This window comes from Budorcas taxicolor, chromosome 3 (genome assembly GCF_023091745.1).
Source record: "Budorcas taxicolor isolate Tak-1 chromosome 3, Takin1.1, whole genome shotgun sequence".
Lineage (NCBI taxonomy): Eukaryota > Metazoa > Chordata > Mammalia > Artiodactyla > Bovidae > Budorcas > Budorcas taxicolor.
In genome coordinates this window covers 93,243,959-93,263,729 of record NC_068912.1, presented here as the reverse complement: position 1 = coordinate 93,263,729, position 19,771 = coordinate 93,243,959, and the positions used below count along the sequence as shown (strand labels likewise).

General features: G+C 50.6%; 1 protein-coding gene across 1 annotated transcript in view; it reads right to left on the bottom strand.

Annotated features, from left to right (window-relative positions):
- Nucleotides 1–26: 26 nt before the first annotated feature.
- The window catches only part of SLC1A7 (solute carrier family 1 member 7), a 50,753-nt gene continuing 31,008 nt past the window's right edge, over nt 27–19,771 (bottom strand). The window contains exons 4-11 of the mRNA XM_052637359.1: nt 12,704–12,746; nt 9,244–9,466; nt 5,687–5,786; nt 4,804–5,037; nt 2,275–2,469; nt 1,317–1,451; nt 820–922; nt 27–245 (exon numbers count right to left, since the gene is read on the bottom strand). Of these exons, the coding sequence (XP_052493319.1) occupies nt 27–245; nt 820–922; nt 1,317–1,451; nt 2,275–2,469; nt 4,804–5,037; nt 5,687–5,786; nt 9,244–9,466; nt 12,704–12,746 (1,252 nt within the window). The remainder of the gene's footprint in view (nt 246–819; nt 923–1,316; nt 1,452–2,274; nt 2,470–4,803; nt 5,038–5,686; nt 5,787–9,243; nt 9,467–12,703; nt 12,747–19,771) is intronic.

The following is a 19,771-nucleotide window of genomic DNA, read 5'->3' as shown; positions in this document are numbered from 1 at the left end:
TCCCCAGGCCCTGTAGCTCCTCAGGTTCAGACGTTGGTCTCAAGCTCGCTGATCTCAATGGTGCAGTGGTCCAGACTGGTGGTAGCTGGTTCCTCATCCTGTTCCACCTGGACGGGGACGTGGTGGGGACAGGAGGGGCCCAGGGTCAGTTCTGCGGCCTCAGCCACGCTCTTCACACAGCCATTCTGCTGAGTTGCCACAATCTCCTGGAGGCTCACAGGCTTGGTCTCACAGGGCAGCAGTTTCTGGGGAGAGGAAACAGGTCTTGGCAGCAGCAGGAGGGACTGAGGTTAGACAGTAGGGAGGACTGGACAGGCAAAGGGCTGGGGACAGTCTGATAGGTTTTCCTACAGACATGCTGTGAGACCTTGCTAGGTCATAGGGCCTCTCTGGGTTCCAGTTCCAAGTTGTCCTGCCTCCTGGGACTGCCTTAGAAGAGGGGGCACCTGCCCCCCGGGATCCAGTGTGGGGGTGGGCAGCTCCCCTGCCTGAGCCTCAGTGTCCTCCCCATGGAGTGGGACAGCCGCTCCAAGTGGTTATTGAAGGAGCCCCGAGGACCATGAAGCTCCCAGCAGACATGTGAACGCTGGCCTTGTTGTCAACAGGACACTAGGGTATGGCTCCCTGAGGATGCTGACTAGGTTCAACAATCAGCTACGAGAGGAATCTGTCACCTGGGTGCCCGTGAGGAGATCAAGGTGTGGAGGGATGGGTGGAAGGCGGCCCAGCTGGTGGGTAGTTGATGTGCTGCCCTGCCCACCACTCCTGGGTTCACCCTTGGGCCTTTGGGCAGCCTGGCTGGAGAGAGGGTGTGCTCACCTCGGGGCCCGTGTCCTGAGCGAAGTCTTTCCGGCAGACGTGAGCCATGATCCCAGCAGCCAGTGCATCCCCCAGCACGTTAATCATGGTGCGGAAACGGTCCCTGGTGGGCCAAGGTGGGCGGTGAGTGGCAGGCCCTCTGTTGTAAGGGGAGCTGGGAGAGGGCGGTGCTCATGGGACGGGTGTCTTCCTGGTCCTCCTGGCCCAGCACCCCCTGGCGGTGCTGAAGTGGGTGATGCAGGCATATGACTGTGTGGTGCCTCAGGGCCTGTGTGTCAAAGGGCTTGGGCTCATGCTCTGCTCCCACCTTCCTGAAATTCTTTGTAGTTTTTGAACAAGGGATCCTAGGTTTTCACTTTTGAAAACTGGGCCCCACAGATCATGCAGCTGGGCAGGTGTCAATGAGTACCCACTGTGCCAAACCATGGCAGCTCCCTGGTCCACCGTGAGCACCTGCCTCCCAGGGGACAGGAGAGGGTGGGGGGAACCCCACTCACAGAGCCCAGTCGACAGCGATGATGAGGGTGATGTCGTCGGTGGGAAGGCCCACGGAGGTGAGCACGATGACCATGGTGACGAGCCCGGCCTGGGGGATGCCAGCTGCCCCAATGCTGGCTGCAGTGGCTGTGATGCTGCAGGAGAGGGTAGGCAGCACTGTTGGGCCCTGGACCCAAGGAGGAGGCCAGAATGCCAGAGCCTCTGGGGACAGCACTGTGGAGCAGGCATTATTAGGAATGCCACAGCAGGGCATTCTTGGGGCAGGGGCACGCCTCTGCCCAAGGTCCTGTGGTCCCAGAGGCTGTATCCCTGGCCTCAGCAGAATGTCCTAAGAAGTCTGTGGAAGGCCCTGTGTCTGGGTTTGATCCCTGGGTTGGGAAGATCCCCTGGAGGAGGGCGTGGCAACCCACTCCAGTATTCTTGCCTGGGGAATCCCATGGACAGAGGAGCCTGGCAGGCTGCTGTCAGAGTAGGATTCCAGAAAGTTGTCCACGGGTTCCCATCGTCCACTGGCACTGGGTCCCCAGGGTCAGACTTGTACCCTCAGGCCGGCATGCGAGGCCTTCCCTTTCACCTCTGTCCTCACCTAGCCCTGTCCCACAGCTCCAGCCACACCAGCAGCCCCTCCACTGTCCTCAGTCCTGCCGCTGGCCTCTGCTTGCCCTGTGCCTGCCTGAAGTGTGCTCCCTGCTATGCATGTCCCCGCTGCAGGCCCTCCTCTGGGCCCTAGCTTCCCAAGTTGCTCAGAGGTCCCCACCTGCAGGGTGGCCCTGGGGAAGGAGCCTGATGCCCTGAATCATGAGACCCCAGCATTGACTTGCTGTGTGGCCTGGAATGAGCCCCTTGCTCTCTCTGGGCCTCAGAGACCGCATGGGATATGGGAGCTCAAGACTCCCGAAGGCCCTTCCAGAGCAACCACCCCCAATCCACACTGGGTGCCGGATGTCAGGAGCACACCTGATGGTGATGATCTGGCCGAAGTCCAGCTCGTAGTTGTTGACCTGGGCAATGAAGATGGCAGCCACAGCCTCGTAGAGCGCAGTGCCATCCATGTTGATCGTGGCGCCCACGGGCAGCACAAAGCGGGCAATGCGCCGGTCAATGTGGTTGTTCTCCAGCAGGCACTTAAAGGTGATGGGCAATGTGGCTGAGCTGTGAATAGAAGGGCCAGTGTCTGCCCATCACCCTCCTCCAGGATGGTCAGGGTTCCCAGGTTGCCAGCTGGTTGGTAACAGAAGCGTCCCCCCCAACCCCCAATGCCAGGCAGCTGGCCCATCTAGGGTGAACAGACTGAAGGGGCTTTTAAAATGGTCATGTGGCCAGACTTGCCCAGGCTCAGGGCCTTAGAGACCCCCTGTGCACACTGGTCAGGAAGGGCGTGACTGCCAGCAGAGCATCTGCTAGGGGCCGGGTGCTGCGCTTTACACCTCATGGCTTCCTGCTAGGAAGGTTTTGAGTTCCTTTAACAGGTGAAGAAATGAAGCCCAGAGGGGAGGAGGGGCTGACGCCATGTCACATGACCATGCAAAGTGGAGATGAAGTGGTCAACAGCAGGGCTCTGGGTGGGAGCACTGGCTTCAGATTCCAGCTTCCCACTAGCTTAGTGGCCTTGGCACCTCCTCAACTTGTACGTGCCATAGTTTCCTTGTCCCAAACAATGGGTACACTATGGAGCTGTTAGGAGGAGTCAATAAGAGAGTGCTTAGAATAGCGTCTACATATTGTAGGTGGCTTCCCTGGTGGTTTGGGCTTCCCTTGCGGCTTAGCTGGCAAAGAATCTGCCTGCAACGTGGGAGACCTACATTCAGACCCTGGGTTGGGAAGATCTCCTGGAGAAGGGAAAGGCTACCCACTCCAGTATTCTGGCCTGCAGAATTCCATGGACTGCATACTCCATAGGGTCACAAAGAGTTGGACACGACTGAGCGACTTTCACTTTACTCCCTGGTGGTTCAGACAGTAAAGAATTTGCCTGCAATGCAGGAGACCCAGTTTCAATCCCTGGTGGGGGGGGTGGGGGGGTGGGGCGGGGAGGAAGATCCCCTTGAGGAGGGCGTGGCAACCCACTGCAGTATTCTCGCCTGGAGAATTCCATGGACAGAGGAGCCTGGCGGGCTACAGTCCATAGGATCACAAAGAGTCAGACGGGATTTAGCGACTTAGGAAGCACCCATCGTAGGTACTCAACCAATGGTAGCCCTTGCTCTTGTAGCTGTGTTGCTACCGGGCTCCCAGTAGCAGTGTTGGGCCTAAAATTCAGGTCTGCGTAGCCCCACAGCCCTTACTCCTCACAGGTACACTTGCTAGAGCCCCTCATGGGCCCCAGGCATGCTGGACCCGAGCCTGAGGTTCCTGCAGGAAACGGCGAGGGCTGCTGGCGCTGGTAGGCTTAACCAGCAACTGGGGGAACAGCAGCTGCTTGGGGCTTCATCTTTCCCTCTCGCTTCCTCCCTCTGCTCCGAATGGGGTTCCCAGACAAGGCTTCTAGGGCTTTTCCTCACTGTTTCTGCTCCTCCCAAGTCCTGCATGAGGAGCTTCTGCTGCCAAGGGTGGGTTATGTGGCTGCAGGGGAAGGAGGTCTGTGGTGATCCTTAATCCCATTTCACAGACTGGGGGACTGAGGCCTAGGGAAGAGAAGGCAGTAAAGGATGGAGGGAAGAGTCCGGCCTTTGGAGCCAGAGACATGGGCTCAGGTTTAGGTGACTTCCTTCGTGTAGAGCTTGGACACTCACTGTGGGGAGAACCCCTCTTTCTTCACAGGGTTAGACGCCCAGAAAGTGACCGCCTCCTTCCCTTCTCCTCGCTCAGTAGCAGAATTTGCATGACTTCATCCCCGTGGGTCTTCTGCTCTCAGTTGCGGTCTGGGATGCTTGAGGTCAGGTGTTGCTTCACCAAGCCCAGAATGGCCTTAGTGGGTTATCTCCATTAATCACACAGCAACTCTGTGTGCCAGAGGCCACAGTGATCCCCAGTCTGTATATGAGGAAACTAATCCCACCACCCGGGGAGGTGGGGTGACTTGCCCGCAGTCACAGAGCTAGTGGGTAATGGAATCATGACTCAAATCCCCACTGTCTAGAGACACTGCCAACGTTGTGACAGGGCCACCTGCCAGTGACAGTAAACAGGCAAAGCCCCTGAAGAGCAGAGGGCCTGACTCCTACAGAAGCTCCACGTGGCAGTGAAAGGCAGCAGGGACTGCAGATCCGACACTCTCCAGCTCCGCCTGCCCCTGGCACGTGGAAGCCAACCCCCATGTGGACCGAGTGAACACTGGGGATGTGGAGGAGGGCTCGCTGCCATTTGGGAAGGTAGGGGCCCAAGCACTTCAAGAATAGGTCTTGTTACCGAATCCTCCCCCAAGTTTGTGAAGTAGGTCACATCGACACTTTCCATGGTTCCATGGCTACAGACAAATGATGGTTGGACAGAAGAATAGCTGTCAGCCACGGTCTCCTCCCTGACACTTTCACCGCCCAGGGCTACCTGGAGGAGGTGGCCAGCGCGATGAGCAGGGCCTGGAGGATGCCGCGGATGAAGACGATGGGGTTCTTTTTGGTGATGAAGAAGTAGAGCAGGGGCAGGATGAAGAGGCCATGGACGACCAGCCCGCACACCACGGTGACTGCATAGAAGCCCAGCTTCTTTCCTACGGTCGTGGGGTTGTCCATCTCCAGGATCTTGCCAGCGATGAGAAACACGATGCCAAAGGGGAAGTACCTAGGGTGGGCAGGGCAGCCGGCTCAGCACCAGGCAGGCAAAGACCCTGGGAGGCCCTGGAAGGCCCTGCTGGGCCTGTCTGCCCTGAGCTTTCCAGGACTCTTGTGAGGATAGAAAGTGACTATGTACCCGGGTGCCTGGCATATGGTGTCACCAATGCCCCCTTAACCAGTCCAGCCATGCACAGCCCTCACCCTTCTGCCTTCCTCTGCAGGCCCACATTTCAGCCCAGCAATGAGACAGCCTCTATGGCTGACCTTGGCAGGCCTTTGCCTTACCCTATCTCACTGTGCAGGGTTGGGCTAGAAGATTCCTAAGGTCTGAACTCTGAGCCAAGGAGTGGCAGCTGGCTGTCCCTTCCAGTGTCTCCTTTCTCCAAAAGCTGAGCTAATGAGGCCACAAGAGATGGGGAAACAGCCTGAGAGGTCAGGGCCAGGCGGATTAGCTCTTGGCTGCCTCCAAGTGGGCCTGACAGGGCCAGAAGTGGCAGGCCCGGGGCTGGAACTTGGCCTGGTCAGGGCTGGGGGTATCCTGTGCAGCTTTCTGCTCATTCCTATGGGACCACAGGGTCCCTCCAGCTTCCCAGGGCAGGGCTGGAAGCGGGTGGAGTAGGTAGGAGTCCACCCTCGACCCCCACGACGAGGCTCACCACACAGCCACGGCCACGATCTTCATGACAGACTCGTTGAGGCACTGGCAGAAGCTGACCAGCGGGGCCCCGCTGTCACCCATGCGGCCCAGCATGATGCCTGTGGAGGACAAGGACACAGCCAATGACAGACCCGGCAGAGGGAGGCAGACCTGCATGACACCTGCATGAGCCAGCACGTGCTGTGGTCAGGCACGGACAGACCATGGGCACACATAGATCTCAGCACCTGGCCGACAGCCCAGCAGCCTCTGCCACCCAGCGCTTCCTCCCTACTTCCCCTCCCTTCCCGGCATCCCCGCTGGAGGGGGAAGTGACCTCCCCACAGGGCTCCATCTCTTCCTCCTCTCTACCCAGCAGCACTTGCCTCCTTCTAAAAATAAAAATGCTCCCTGCCGACACCCCCAACTGACCTTCCTGCACACAGAGACCATAACCAACAGCCCACCCCTCTCACCCTGGCTCAGCCCCCACTTGGCCTGGCCATGCCTCTAACTCACGCCTCTGTCTGGCCCTGCTTTCCCTTCCTCACTCTGTTTCTGCATCGTGCCTTCCTCACGTTTCTAGACTACATCAAGCTCTTGGCTGTGGTGGGGGCTTTGTCCACTCTGTTCCTGATGCTTGAAGCCCTGGCCTGGAGGCCTTCACCTCCCCATTTATTCTCTAACCCATCTCTTTCTGATCCCCTCGTATCACTTATTACAATAGTCATCCATTGTGTTCTGTCTCCTCCAATAGAAAGTTAATCCATGAGGGCAACTTATTGAATGAATGAATGAGCAAGGGAATGAATGACAAAGCTTTTTCCGAAGCCCCTGTCACCCTCCCCTTGGGGTTCTGAGCTCATGCAGTAACCACGGTTAGGTCACTCCCGGGACAGTGACAAGCAACTGCTCTCCCACTGGTGACACAAAGATGGAGCGCATAATATACTCTCTGTGTCTGCCTTCATGGAGCTTGCTGTTGCCGCGTCCAAGAGGTTCATCCACTGACTCAGCCGGTGAGGGGCAAGATCTGGATCCTGGCCTCTGGAACCCCAGGGAAGAGCTCTTTCCCTGCCCGGGATGCCCCGAACCCATGCGGAACAGGGAGCAGCTCCCATGGGGCAGGGTAGTGGAGGGGCCCTACTGGGGTGGGCAGGAGAGGCCAGAGAGGCAGGCGACCCTGGGCCCAGCTCTGTCCCTCTGGCCTGTGGAAGCCTGGCTGAAGTCAGAGCCAGGTTCCCCGCTGACTCTGTCCCTCCACAGCTATTCCTGCTCCTCATCAGGCTCCCTGTTCCACCCCCAGGCTCTGGCTGGCTTAGAGCAACTGTACACGGGATGTGGAGGGTGGCAGTGGGCTTCCTCCCACAAGCAAGGCCAATGCCACCTTAGTATCAGCCACATCCAAACACCAGGGAGAAGACGGGGAAGGAGGCTCAGTGAGGGGAGCAGCTGCACGAGTGTGCTCACGCACACTCAGGCGGGGGCACACAGAGACATCGGCATGGCTAGAGGTGAGGACACCACCGACTCGCGGACAGAGACATACGCTCAGTAAACAGCAAAACGAGTTGAAGGCTCTCAAAGTTTTCTTTAGTTCTGCTAATAGATGTCCTTTTTGTATGTTCCCAGCCCTAAGACAGCAGTGATGGCTGGGGAAAAGGAAGAAAGTCCAAGGCGGGGGACAGATTATCAGAGGTGCTGAGGATGCTTCCAAACACCGTCCTCTCATACACCAGGGTCTCTGAGGTCCTGGCCCCTCTGTGTGCCCACCTGGCCTTTCGACCAGGATGAAAAGAGCTCCATTCCCCATTGTCATTCATCTGCCCGTCCACCCATCTGTCCCAGTTTACTGAGCACCTGCTAACCAAAAGAGACCAAGACCTGTCTCTGCCTGCATGGAACGTACACAGCTGCCGCGCAGGCATTAAACAGCCACACTAACAAGTAGGCAGTTGTATTGGGTCAAACATTTAAGGAATAACACAGGGCATCTGACTGGGGTTAGACTTTTCCCCAGGATGGGATGCTTATACTAAGCCCCCTCAAGGATGAGAAAAGTGTAGTGGAGAGGGAGGGGCAGAAGCAGCCTGGTTGAGGGAGGCGCCTTCCAGGAACCGACAGGCAGAGTGGCTGGGGAAGTGAGCCGGCCCAGAGCAGCAGCCTGGCCGGAGCTCGCAGGCTCTGTAGGTCACACAGTGTTTGCACCCCTCTCTGAGGACAGTGGAGCCGGCGGAGGCTTTACATGGCGACTCAATGACCCTGTGAGGAGGACACACAAGGACAGGGGATTCTTGGGGGAGTTTTTCCAGAAACCAGGTGAGAGATGACAGCGGCCTTGGCTGGGGCAGTGGGCAGAAGGAAATGGAGGGGCTGGAGAGATTTCAGAGGCAGACCTGATGGGATTTGGGTGTGAGTTGAAGCAGAGGGCAAAGTAGAAAGTAACCCCCAAGTTCCTTGCCCAAGAAACCAAGAAAATGGGAGAATTTCCACTTGAGAAGAAAACCGTGTGTAGGAGTTGGAAGCTGGAGAGCGCCCCACTAGGCCCAGGGCTGGGGCTGGGGGAAGGGGCCGATAGGATTTTATAGTGAGGCTCCTGGTGACCCCTGGAATGACCTAGAAGGATAAGGTGGGACTGACAAGCTAGTAGTTGTGGAGGGGTTAGGAATTCCTAGACTCCAAAAAAGGAAGAGGACTTCGCTGGTAGCTCAGCTGGTAAAGAATCTGCCTGCAATGCAGGAGATGCGGGTTTGATCCTTGGTTGGAAATATCCCCTGGAGATGGAAATGCAACCCACTCCAGCAATCTCACCTGGAAAACTCCATGGACAAAGAAGCCCGGTGGGCTACAGTCCATGGGGTGGCAAGAGTTGGACACAACTTAGTGGCAAACCACCGCTACCAAAGAAGGAAGAAGGCTGTGTGCATATGTCGGTGTGGGTGGTCAAGGGGGGGACGGTGCAGGCAAAGGCCTAATCAGAGGTTTTGTAGGATCTGAAGTTTGCACAGCTTGGAGCCTTCTTCAAGAAAAAGAACATAAAATTTTAAAAAGGAAAAAGGGTACAGGCCTTAGAAGGGACCTGCGCAAGTTAAACTTCACCAGCTCCATGGTAAGTAGCCTGTGGTGGGCCTTGGGGACCCAGCAAAGGAAAGGGTATGGTCACAGGCCCCCAGAAATGGCGCAGACAGGTCTGCAGAGAGAGGTGGCCACTGAGAAAGCCTTGTGGTTGAGGGTGGAAGGGAAGAATGAGGGCTTTAAACAAACAGCTGCTGGCAAGGTCAGAGGCATGGCCTTCTCAGAGAGAGGACCAACACCCCTGGAGGCAAATAGCACCCAGGCGTGGGGAATTCCCAGTGAGGAACAGCAGCTCCAAGTTGGGGAGGGCTAGGGACACCCCCTTGTCTCTGCGTAATGCAATAGGGACTTGAGTCACTCCCTCGGAAAAGGAAAGGAAGGAACCTCCTGGAAGATGGGGAGACTCCAGGCTATTCAGGTTACCGGACATGGGATGCAGGGAGGGGTAAATGCAAGAAGGGCCAGGCTCCAGGGCTTCCTGTGGTGGTGGGCAGCACATACCCATGGTGGCAGAGAAGATGACGATGCCCAGCACGTTCATGCCATCGCTGGTGCCGGGCTCTGACTTGTAAACGACCTCTGGAGGGGGTGTCAGGTCCAGGGCGAAGTTCTGCACACGAGAGCCATTCTCCTCCTGGATCCCGTAGATGAGGATCCGCCGAGAAGGGGCCTCCTCTGATGCTACCGTGGGGGACTTGACAACGGGGGTGGTCTTGGTGCGATACTGGTGGGCGACACCCCAATGAGTCAGGACCAAGCGTGATATCAACAACAATAATAATAACATCTTGGAAGCACATCTGTATCCACTCATGAACTATTTGACTGACACGACTGAGCGACTGAACTGAACTGAACTGAACTGAACTGAACCCCGTGACATAGGCAGGACAGGGATTATTATCAATATTTTACCAAAAAGCAAAACTGAGATTTGTTCATTCATCCACACACTACCCAGGCACACCTTCCTCCATCCCTCCTCCCCTCTTCTTTCTGTGCATCATCACACCTACCTGTGATAAGTCACTTCAGTCACGTCTGACTCTGTGAGACCCTGTGGACTGTAGCCCGCCAGCCTCCTCTGACCATGGAATTCTCCAGGCGAGAATACTGGAGTGGGTTGCCATGCCCTTCTCCAGGGGATCTTCCCGACCCAGGGATCAAATCTGCGTCTCTTACATCTCTTGCATTGACATTCTTTACCACAAGTGCCACCCGGCTGGGACCCTCTCTAACCATCCATCCATCTCCTATACAGATAATCTGCCTGGATAATCCTCCATTCACCTGTTTGTCCTCTTTCAGCCACCCACCATCCATCTGCCTAACAGCCAGCCAGCCCTGCCTTCCACTGAAGGAAATTTGGACCTCCTGTTAGGAAAGCTTAGTTTGCCCCAAGCTTTCTTGATGAGATGAGACGCCAGCTGGGGAGAGCTGGGTGACCGAGTCAGCTACCCCTCTTCCTCAGCCCCCAAAAGACATTGCCAAGTCTTTTCTTCTCATTCCTCAGGTACTATGAGCCCAAACAAGGGCTCCTATCTTCCTAACACCAAGTATCAATAAAGCAAAGTATCTGGGGGTGGGTGGAGAAAAGGAGCCACTCAGGAAATATACCTAAAATGTCAATGCTTCAGTTCCCTCATCTGTGAAGTGGGGTCTTAATAGTTACTTACCTCATTAGGTTAAATGAGGTGATATATGTAAAGTTCTGACAGTAGTGCCTGGCACATGGTGAGCCTACTGTAACCATCACTGCTATCATCACTACCACCACCATCAGCATCACAACCACCGTCATCATCCCAGTGTTGAACACTCTCCGCCAGGTGCTGATTCTTGAAGGAAGGGTAGGAGTTTCCCAAAAGATAAAGGGCATTTCAGATGGGGTAGAAAGTAGAGCAATGTTCTCTTTCTCTCTCACATCTTCAGTAATTGTCCATCACTGTTGGGATAATATCCAAACTCCCTAGCCTAGCATTCAGGGCCCTTCACCACTTGGCTCCTTCCATAAATGAAGACACAAGAGGTGAGGGAAGATACAGGGATTAGCTCAAGCTTTCACAGCTCCTTATTTTGGAGCCTCTCCTCCATCTCTCAACCACCTCTTGTGTGTCTCCAGGCTCAATACAGGGCCCACCACAGGGAAGATCAGGAAATGCTTGTTGGACTGAGTCAACCAGACTGACATTTTAGAAGGGAAATTATTAGAAGCACAAATAAAGATTTGTGTACAGGGTTGTTGGAAACTGACCCTGACTATTCATAAGCTCCAATTCTTTAGCTGCTTGATGTGAAGAGCCAAGTCACTGGAAAAGACCCTGATACTGGGACAGACTGAAGGCAGAAGAAGGGGGCAGCAGAGGATAAGATGGTTAGATAGCATCGCTGACTCAGGGACATGGATTTGAGTGAGCTCTGGGAGACAGTGGAGGACAGAGGAGCCTGGTGTGTTACAATCCATGGGGTACAGAGTCAGACATTACTTAGTGACTGAATAACAACAAGGCTGTTTTGGTAAACAACCAAAAGGAGAAACAGGCAAATAAATTACAGCCTAGGCTTACGTCAGGCTATGACATCATCAGTAAGCATTGTATTTTTTGTTGTTGTTCAGTTGCTCAGTCGTGTCCCACTCTTTGCAACCCCATGGACTGCAGCACACCAGGCTTCCCTGTCCTTCACCAGCTCTCAGAGTTTGCTCAAACTCATTTCCATTGAGTCAGTGATGCCATCCAACCATCTTATCTTCTGTCACCTGCTTCTCCTCCTGCCTTCAATCTTTCCCAGCATCAGGGTCTTTTCCAGTGAGTCGGCTCTTTGTTAGCAGGTGGCCAAAGTATTGGAACTTCAGCTTCAACATCAGTCCTTCCAGTGAATATTCAGGATTGATTTCCTTTAGGGTTGACTGGTTTGATCTCCTTGCGGTTCAAGGGATTCTCAAAAGTCTTCTCCAACATCACAACTTGAAAGCGTCAATTCTTCGGTACTCAGCCTTCTTTATGGTCCAACTCTCACATCCATACATGACTTGTATTTTCAAGAAGCATTAATAACCATGTAAAGTGCTCATGATATAATGGGAGTGGGGGAAAAAGCAAGATGCACACTGTGTGTGTACTATGATCCTAATTTTATTTTTAAAAACATTTCGACAGAGAAAAAAAGAGGCATACCATCTACTATCACTATTGCTAGGTCCTGGAACTACAAGTATTTTTATCCTCTGCCTTGGGCTTCCCTGGTAGCTCAGCTGGTAAAGAATCTGCCTGCAATGCAAGAGACCTGGGTTCAATACCTGGGTTGGGAAGATCCCCTGGAAAAGGCAACAGCTTACCCACTCCAGTATTCTGGCCTAGAGAATTCCATGAACAGAGGAACCTAGCAGGCTACAGTCCATGGGGGTCACAAAGAGTTGGACACAACTGAGTGAATTTCACTTATTTATTTTAGTATTTCCCTAATACTTAACAGTGAGTATTATTGCTGTTTTTATTACAGGAAAGGATTATTTTAAAAAGAAAGAGAAAGCAGGCTTTGATGCCAGCAGGTCTGAGTTCACTTACTAGTTCTGCCATTTACTAGTGATTTAACCTTGGGCAAATCCTTTAACCCTCCTGAGTCTCAGTTTCCTCATCCAGGAGATGTTCTGGTCCTAGCCTGGGGTAGGGTTACTGTGAGGTCTGAGAGAGACCCAGTGCATGAGTATGGGTGTAATCGAGGGCGGAGCCAGCACTCAGTGGGGGCTTCCTTCTCCTCTCATAATTCTTCCTCATGAAAAGTCAGAACCAGGGCAGGGGTACAGCCACAGGAGGCTCTAAAGATCTAGGTCTTCCCCCCCCCCCCTGCCCCCGACCCTCTCCTGTAGCATCCCACCCCCAGAGACAGGGAGACTAACCAGCCAAGCCAGGCCCAGGCTGGCCCTGCCTGCCCACCCTCCATCGTCCAGGAACCCACTCACCTGCTTGAATGTGGCTTCCACCAGGTTGGCTGGGAACATGTTCCTGAGAAGAGAATCAGTAATTGAAGAATTCCAGGACAGGAGGGCCCTTGGGGTCACCTGAACACCTCCTTTGGCAGTGGAGGCCTTCCATGACCCCGCCCCACCTGCCCCTGCAGTCTTGCCTCTTTCCATCACTCCCATCTCAGGACTTGAAGCTTCAACACCAACTGCATATGGTTCCCCAAATACGCTGCATACGCCTCCAGCTCCAGGCCTTTGACTGCTGTTCCCTCTGCCTGAAAAGCCCTGCCTGCTTCTCTGGCTGATTCCTACACCAGTCAAGCAGAGACCAAGCCTTTGGCAACTGCTCCAGGCAGACTCCTTGGCCCTTCCCCTCTAGTTACCTATGCTCCAGCACGCTGCTGGTGGCACTAGTCAGGTGTCTGCCTCCCCATTGACTGGCCTCCTTGAAGGGGGGGCTTGGTCATTCATATCTTATCTGTGGCTCCCAACACAGGACCTGGCATATAAATGGGATCATTATTCTTATTAACATAATCTTCATCTTCTAAAGCAGGAAGGGGTTGTGTCCTACCAGATGTGAAAGCATGCTATAAATATGCAACTCTCAAAACAGTGAGATACTGACAGCCATCAACAGAAAAATCAATGTAACGGAACCTATACCTGGAGACAGAACCTGGGACATCTTAGTATTTCATATGCTATAGAAGTCGCTTCACAAATCAGTGAAGAAAGGAAGGACCCATTCTAGAGAACTGCATAGCTGACCAACTATTCAGAAAAATAAACACCAGGTCTTGGAACTTCCCTGGTGGTCCAGCAGTTGGGAGTTTGCTTTCCAGTGCAAGGGGTACATCAAGGCTGTATATTGTCATCTTGTTTATTTAACTTATATGCAGAATATATTATGCAAAATGCCAGGCTGGATGAATCATAAGCTGGAATCAAGATTGCCGGGAGAAATATCAACAACCTCAGATACACAGATGACACCACGCTAATGGCAGAAAGAGAAGAGGAACTAGAGAGACTCCTGATGAAGGTGAAAGAGGAGAGTGAAAAACCTGGCTTAAAACTCTACATTCAAGAAACCAAGATCAAGGCATCTGGTTCCATCACTTCATGGCAAATAGATGGAAACAAGTGGAAACAGTGACAGATTTTATTTTCTTGGGCAGTGATTTCAAAATCACTGTGGATGGTGACTGCAGCCATGAAATTAAAAGACACTTGAACCCTGGGAAGAATGCTTTGACAAACCTAGACAGTGTATTAAAAAGCAGAGACATCATTTTGCTGACAAAGCTCTGTCTAGTCAAAGCTATGGTTTTTCCAGTAGTTATATATGGATGTGAGAGTTGGATCATAAAGAAGGCTGAGCGCTGAAGAATTTATGCTTTTGAACTATGGTGCTAGAGAAGACTTTTGAGAGTCCCTTGGACTGCAAGGAGATCAAACCAGTCAATCTTAGAGGAAATCAACCCTGAATATTTATTGAAGGGACTGATGTTGAAGTTGAAGGTCCAATACTTTGGCCACCTGATGTGAAGAGCTGATTCACTGGAAAAGACTCTGATGCTGAGAAAGATTGAGGGCAAGAGGAGAAGGAGGTGACAGAGGATGAAATGGTTGGATGCCATCACCAACTCAATGGACATGAGTTTGGGCAAACTTTGGGAGACAGTTTGAAAGCAGGGAAGCCTGGTGTGCTGCAGTCCATGGGGTCACAAAGAGTTAGACAACCCTTAGCAATTGAACAACAGCATGGATTGCAAGTTCAGTCCCTGGTTGGGGTGCTAGGATGCCATGCATCTCACAGCCAAAAAATCAAAACATAAAACAGAAGTGATACTGTAACAAATTTAATAAAGATTTAAAAATGGTCCCCTTAAAAAAGAAAAAAACCACTTTAAAAATAAACCCTAGCTCTTTATGCTGTTGTTTTTGTTTAGTCACTAAGTCATGTCGGATTTTTGCGACCCCATGGAGCCCACACGGCTTTTCTGTCCATGGGATTTTCCAGACAAGAATGCTGGAATGAGTTACCATTTCCTTCTCCAGAGGATCTTTCCAACCCAGGGTCAAACCCATGTCTCCTGCTTGGCAGGCAGATTCTTTCCCACTGAGCCACTTAGGAAGCCCTCGATCTTTACATGCACTGCACCCAGATACATCCTAGATGGCTGAAAGAAATAAATAATTTAGAAAATGAAACCATAAATATCTAGAAAAAATACAGATTAATATTTTATCAGATCTCAGGATGTGGAAGGACTTCTAAGAACAAAATGAGCAATTAAAATAAATCAATAGATTTTACTTCATTAAAACTAAGAACTTCCTAAGTGCAGCTTAGTATCCTGGATTGGATTCTGGAACAGAAAAACAGGACACTAGTGGAAAACTGGTGAAATCCAATGAAGCAATTTAGTTAATACTGTTGTACTAATTTCACGTCTTACTTTTGACTAATGTGCTAGAGGTAGGTCACTAACGTCAGGGGAAGTTGAGCAGAGCTGGGAACTCTCTGTACTCTGCAACTTTTCTATAAACCTAAAATCAGGCCAAAATCAAAAGCTAAAAAACTAAGAAGCTCTTTAAGACAGATTACAATACAAATAAAATAATAAAGCAAACAAACTGGGGAAACTATACAACAAAGTGTTACCATCTTCAATCTTTAAAGAGTTTTTGCAATTCTTGGCCTTGTTTCCACGTTCACTCTCTGTGTTTTCTCGCCAGAACATCAGCTCCCTGGAGGGTGGGATCTCTGCTTTGTTCTCTGCTATGTCCCTAGTTCCTGGAAGAGCGCCCAATGCATAACAGGCACTCAGTAAATATTTGCTACATAAATAAATGGATCACAAAAGCATTAATACCTCAATAGAAAAATGATCCCCTTCATGGATCACAGACTTGTCATGGCAAAAGGGCTTGCATAACTCTATGAAGCCATGAGCCATGCTGTGCAGGGCCACTAAGATGGGCGGGTCATAGTGTAGAGTTCTGACAGAACATGGTCCACTGGAGGACGGAATGGCAAACCACTCCAGTATTCCTGACATGAGAACCCCACGAACAGTATGAAAAGGCAAAAAGATATGACACTGGAAGATGAGCCCCTCAGGCTGGAAGTTGTCCAATATGCTACTAGGGAAGAGTGGAGGGCAATTACTAATAGCTCCAGGAAGAAGGAAGCAGCTGGGCCAAAGCAGAAACAACACCCATTTGTGGGTATGTTTGGTGGTGAAATTAAAGTCCGATGCTATAAAGAACAATATTGCACAGGAACCTGGGATGTTAGGTCCCTGAATCAAGGTAAATTGGACGTGGTCAATCTTCCAAACAGGAGATGGAAAGAGTAAACATCAACATCTTAAGAGTCAGTGAACTAAAATGGATGGAAATGGGTGAATTGAATTCAGATGACCAGTATATCTACTACTGCAGGCAAGAATCTCTTAGAAGAAATGGAGTAGTCCTGATAATCAACAAAAGAAGAGGCTCCAAAGCACTTTCCAAAGACAAACTTGCACACAAACAAAGGTCATAGTCACTGTTTGGTGGTCTGCTGCCCATCTTATCCACTGCAGCTTTCTGAATCCTGGAGAAACCATTACATCTGAGAAGTATGCTCAGCAAATCAATGAGATGCACTGAAAACTGCAATGCCTGCAACCAGCATTGGTCAACAGAATGGGCCTGATTCTTCTCCATGGCAACGCCTGACTGCAAATCACACAACCAATGCTTCAAAAGTTGAATGAGTTGGGCTACAAAGTTTTGCCTCATCTGCCATATTCACCTAACCTCTTGCCAACCGATTATCACTTCTTCAAGCATCTCAACAGCTTTTTGCAAGGAAAATGCTTCCACAACCAGCAGGAGGCAGAAAATGCTTCCCAACAGCTCACTGAATTCTGAAGCATAGATTTTTACACTACAGGAATAAACTTATTTTTCATTGGCAAAAATGTGTTGATTGTAACGGTTCTTATTTTAATTAACAAAGATGTGTTTGAGCCTAGTTATAGGGGTTTAAAATTCACAGTCTGAAACCACAGTTATTTTTGTACCAACCTAATAGAGCTAATAGAACTTCTCCCTGGAGAAGGAAATGGCACCCCACTCCAGTACCCTTGCCTGGAGAATCCCATGGACAGTGGAGCCTGGCAGGCTACAGTCCATGGGGTCGCAAAGAGTCGGACACAACTGAATGACTTCACTTTCACTTTGATAGAACTAACACCACAAAAAGATGTCCTTTTCATTGTAGGGGTAGGGGTTTGGAATGCAAAATTAGGAAGTCAAGAGATATCTGGAATAATAGACAAGTTTATAGACAAGTTTGGCCTTGGAGTGCAAAATGAAGCAGGGCAAAGGCTAACAGAGTTTTGTCAAGAGAACATGTTGGTCATAGTAAACACCCTTTTCCAATAACACAAGAGATGACTCTACACATGGGTATCACCAGATGGTCAATACCAAAATCAAACTGATTATGTTCTTTGCAACTGAAGATGAAGAAGCTTGATACAGTCAGCAAAAACAAGACCTGGAGCTGACTATCGCTCAGATCATGAACCCCTTATTGAAAAATTGAGGCTTAAATTGAACAAAATAGGGAAAACCACTAGGCTATTCAGATATGACTTGAATCAAATTCCTTATGATTATACAGTAGAGGTGATGAATATATTAAAGAGATTAGATCTGGTAGACTGCCTGAAGAACTATGGACCAAGGTTCATAATATTATACAGGAGGCAATGACCAAAACCATGCCAAAGATAAAGAAATGCAAGAAGGCAAACTGGTTGTTTGGAGAGGCCTTATAAAAAGCTGAGAAAAGAAGATGCAAAAGGCAAGGGAGAAAGGGAAAGATTTACCCAACTGAATGCAGACTTCCAGAGAATAGCAAGGAGAGTTAAGAAAGCCTTCTTAAGTGAACAATGCAAAGAAATAGAGGAAAACAATAGGATGGGAAAGACTAGAGTTCTCTTCAAGAAAACTGGATATATCAAGGGAACATTTCATATAAGTATGGGCATGATAAAGGACAGATATGGTAAGGATCTAACAGAAGCAGAAGAGAGTAAGAAAAGGTGGCAAGAATACACAGAAGAACTATACAAAAACAGTCTTAATGACCTAGATAACCACAATGGTGTGATCACTCACCTACAGCCAGATATCCTGGAGTGTGAAGTCAAGTGGGCCTTAGGAAGCATTACAATGAACAAAGCTGGTGGAGGTAACGGAATTGAAACTGAGCTATTTAAAATCCTAAAAAATGATGCTGTTAATGTGCTGCCTTCAGTATGTCAATGAATTTGGAAAACTCAGCAATGGCCACAGAATTGGAAAAGGTCAGTCTTCATTCAAATCCCAAAGAAGGGCAATGCCAGAGGATGTTTGGTGACATGGACTCCCTCACACAGTTCTGGCAGCAAACTATAAAGCAATTTGCAATTTACATTGAGGGCCTCTGCCTTAGGAATCTATCCTGAGTCAGAGATGCTCACAAGGATTTTTGTCCCTGTGCTAGCATTTCCCTGAACAGCCCAGGCGCCTCGTGTTCATGCCGTGTCCTCTACCTGGACCCTCCTTCCTGCTCACTCTTGTTCTTGGCGCGTCTCTTCTTTTGCAAGACTCAGCTCTCATATCCATGGAGTTATACATGTGAACATGAGTGTGGGTTTTTTTCTTGACTTTACACCCCAGCAGTCAGTGTTGAGAAGCAGAAACTAATTTTTTTCGCTGCTGCTAAAATACAGGTTTAGGGTAACCTGTATTTTAATGTGGCAGTTAGAAGAGGACTTACAATGAGCTGCCAAGGCAGAAAAGTGGTAGAGAATGGTCATGGTTTTCCCCACTGATTTCAGCACTGTCATAAGGGAAAGGAGCTGAGATTGTAGAAGCTCACCTGAGGATATTTTTTCAATAAGTGATAAGCAAATTTCTGCCACCAGAACAATGGCTGCCAGCAAGGGCTTTGGAAATCAAGCAGAGCCAAAGCTCACACTAGGCACACTGCCCTGAGCACTCGTGACCAGAATGAAGGATGTCCACACTGCGCCAGTGATAACAGTTCGAAAACGTCTCCTGGGTACAGTCCCAGTAGGTTCGAGTGACTAAATGTTTCTCTAATAAAACTTAGAAGGAAAGCCACTGTAGCTTGAGCAGAAACCAAGAGCATTCAAAAGGCCACATGTAAGAAAGTGAATGGAACTTATACCTCATGCGTTCATCTCTTCGCAACATCCTTAACAATGGAAATAGTTTAAAATAAGTGCTGTGGCAGGGATGACTAGCTGTCTACCCAGTCTCCATTCTTTCTTCTCACTAACAGAAACTGAAGGCTGTTACAGGGACCAAGAGGGCCCTGACAATAAGCCCTGTTTCCCAGCATCTCTTTCCAGAGGGGTGGTCAGTGCAATATAAGTGGGAGTGATGGGGTGGCGTTTCCTGGAAAAAGCTTGCAAAGATGCTTATGCAGCTAGGACCCTTTGGTCCTTTCCTCCAGCTCATTTCTTTCTGCCCAGAACATAGACATAACAGATGGAGCTTCAGCAGCTTCACTGCACCATGAGACACTGGTGAGAAAAACCAAGCGCTAAATAAACATGGCAAAGTACAAAGGTGGAGGGAGCATGGGCTCCTGGTGATCCTTGCCACCTCTGGTCTGCTTATTGGAGAGGAAATACATGTTTTTACATTAGTTAAGCCTCTGCTGCTTCAAGTTTCTGTTAACTAGCAGCCAAGAGCATTTCCTGATGCGCGAGGCTGTATTATTGTCCACAAGCTTATCCTCAGGTTTTTCCTTAGTGTGTTTAAAACTATGTGGGGCGGTAGGCTGGGTCTTCGTATGGTGCACGGGCTTCTCATTGCTGTAGCTTATCTTGTTGCAGAGCACACGCTCTAGGAGCACAGGCTTTGGTAGCCGTGGCCCACAGACTCAGCTGTGGTGGCGCATGGGCTGTGTCGCCCCTTGGTATGTAGGGTCTTCCCTGACCAGGGATCAAGCCCATGTCCCCTAGACCACCAGGGAAGTCCTAGCCT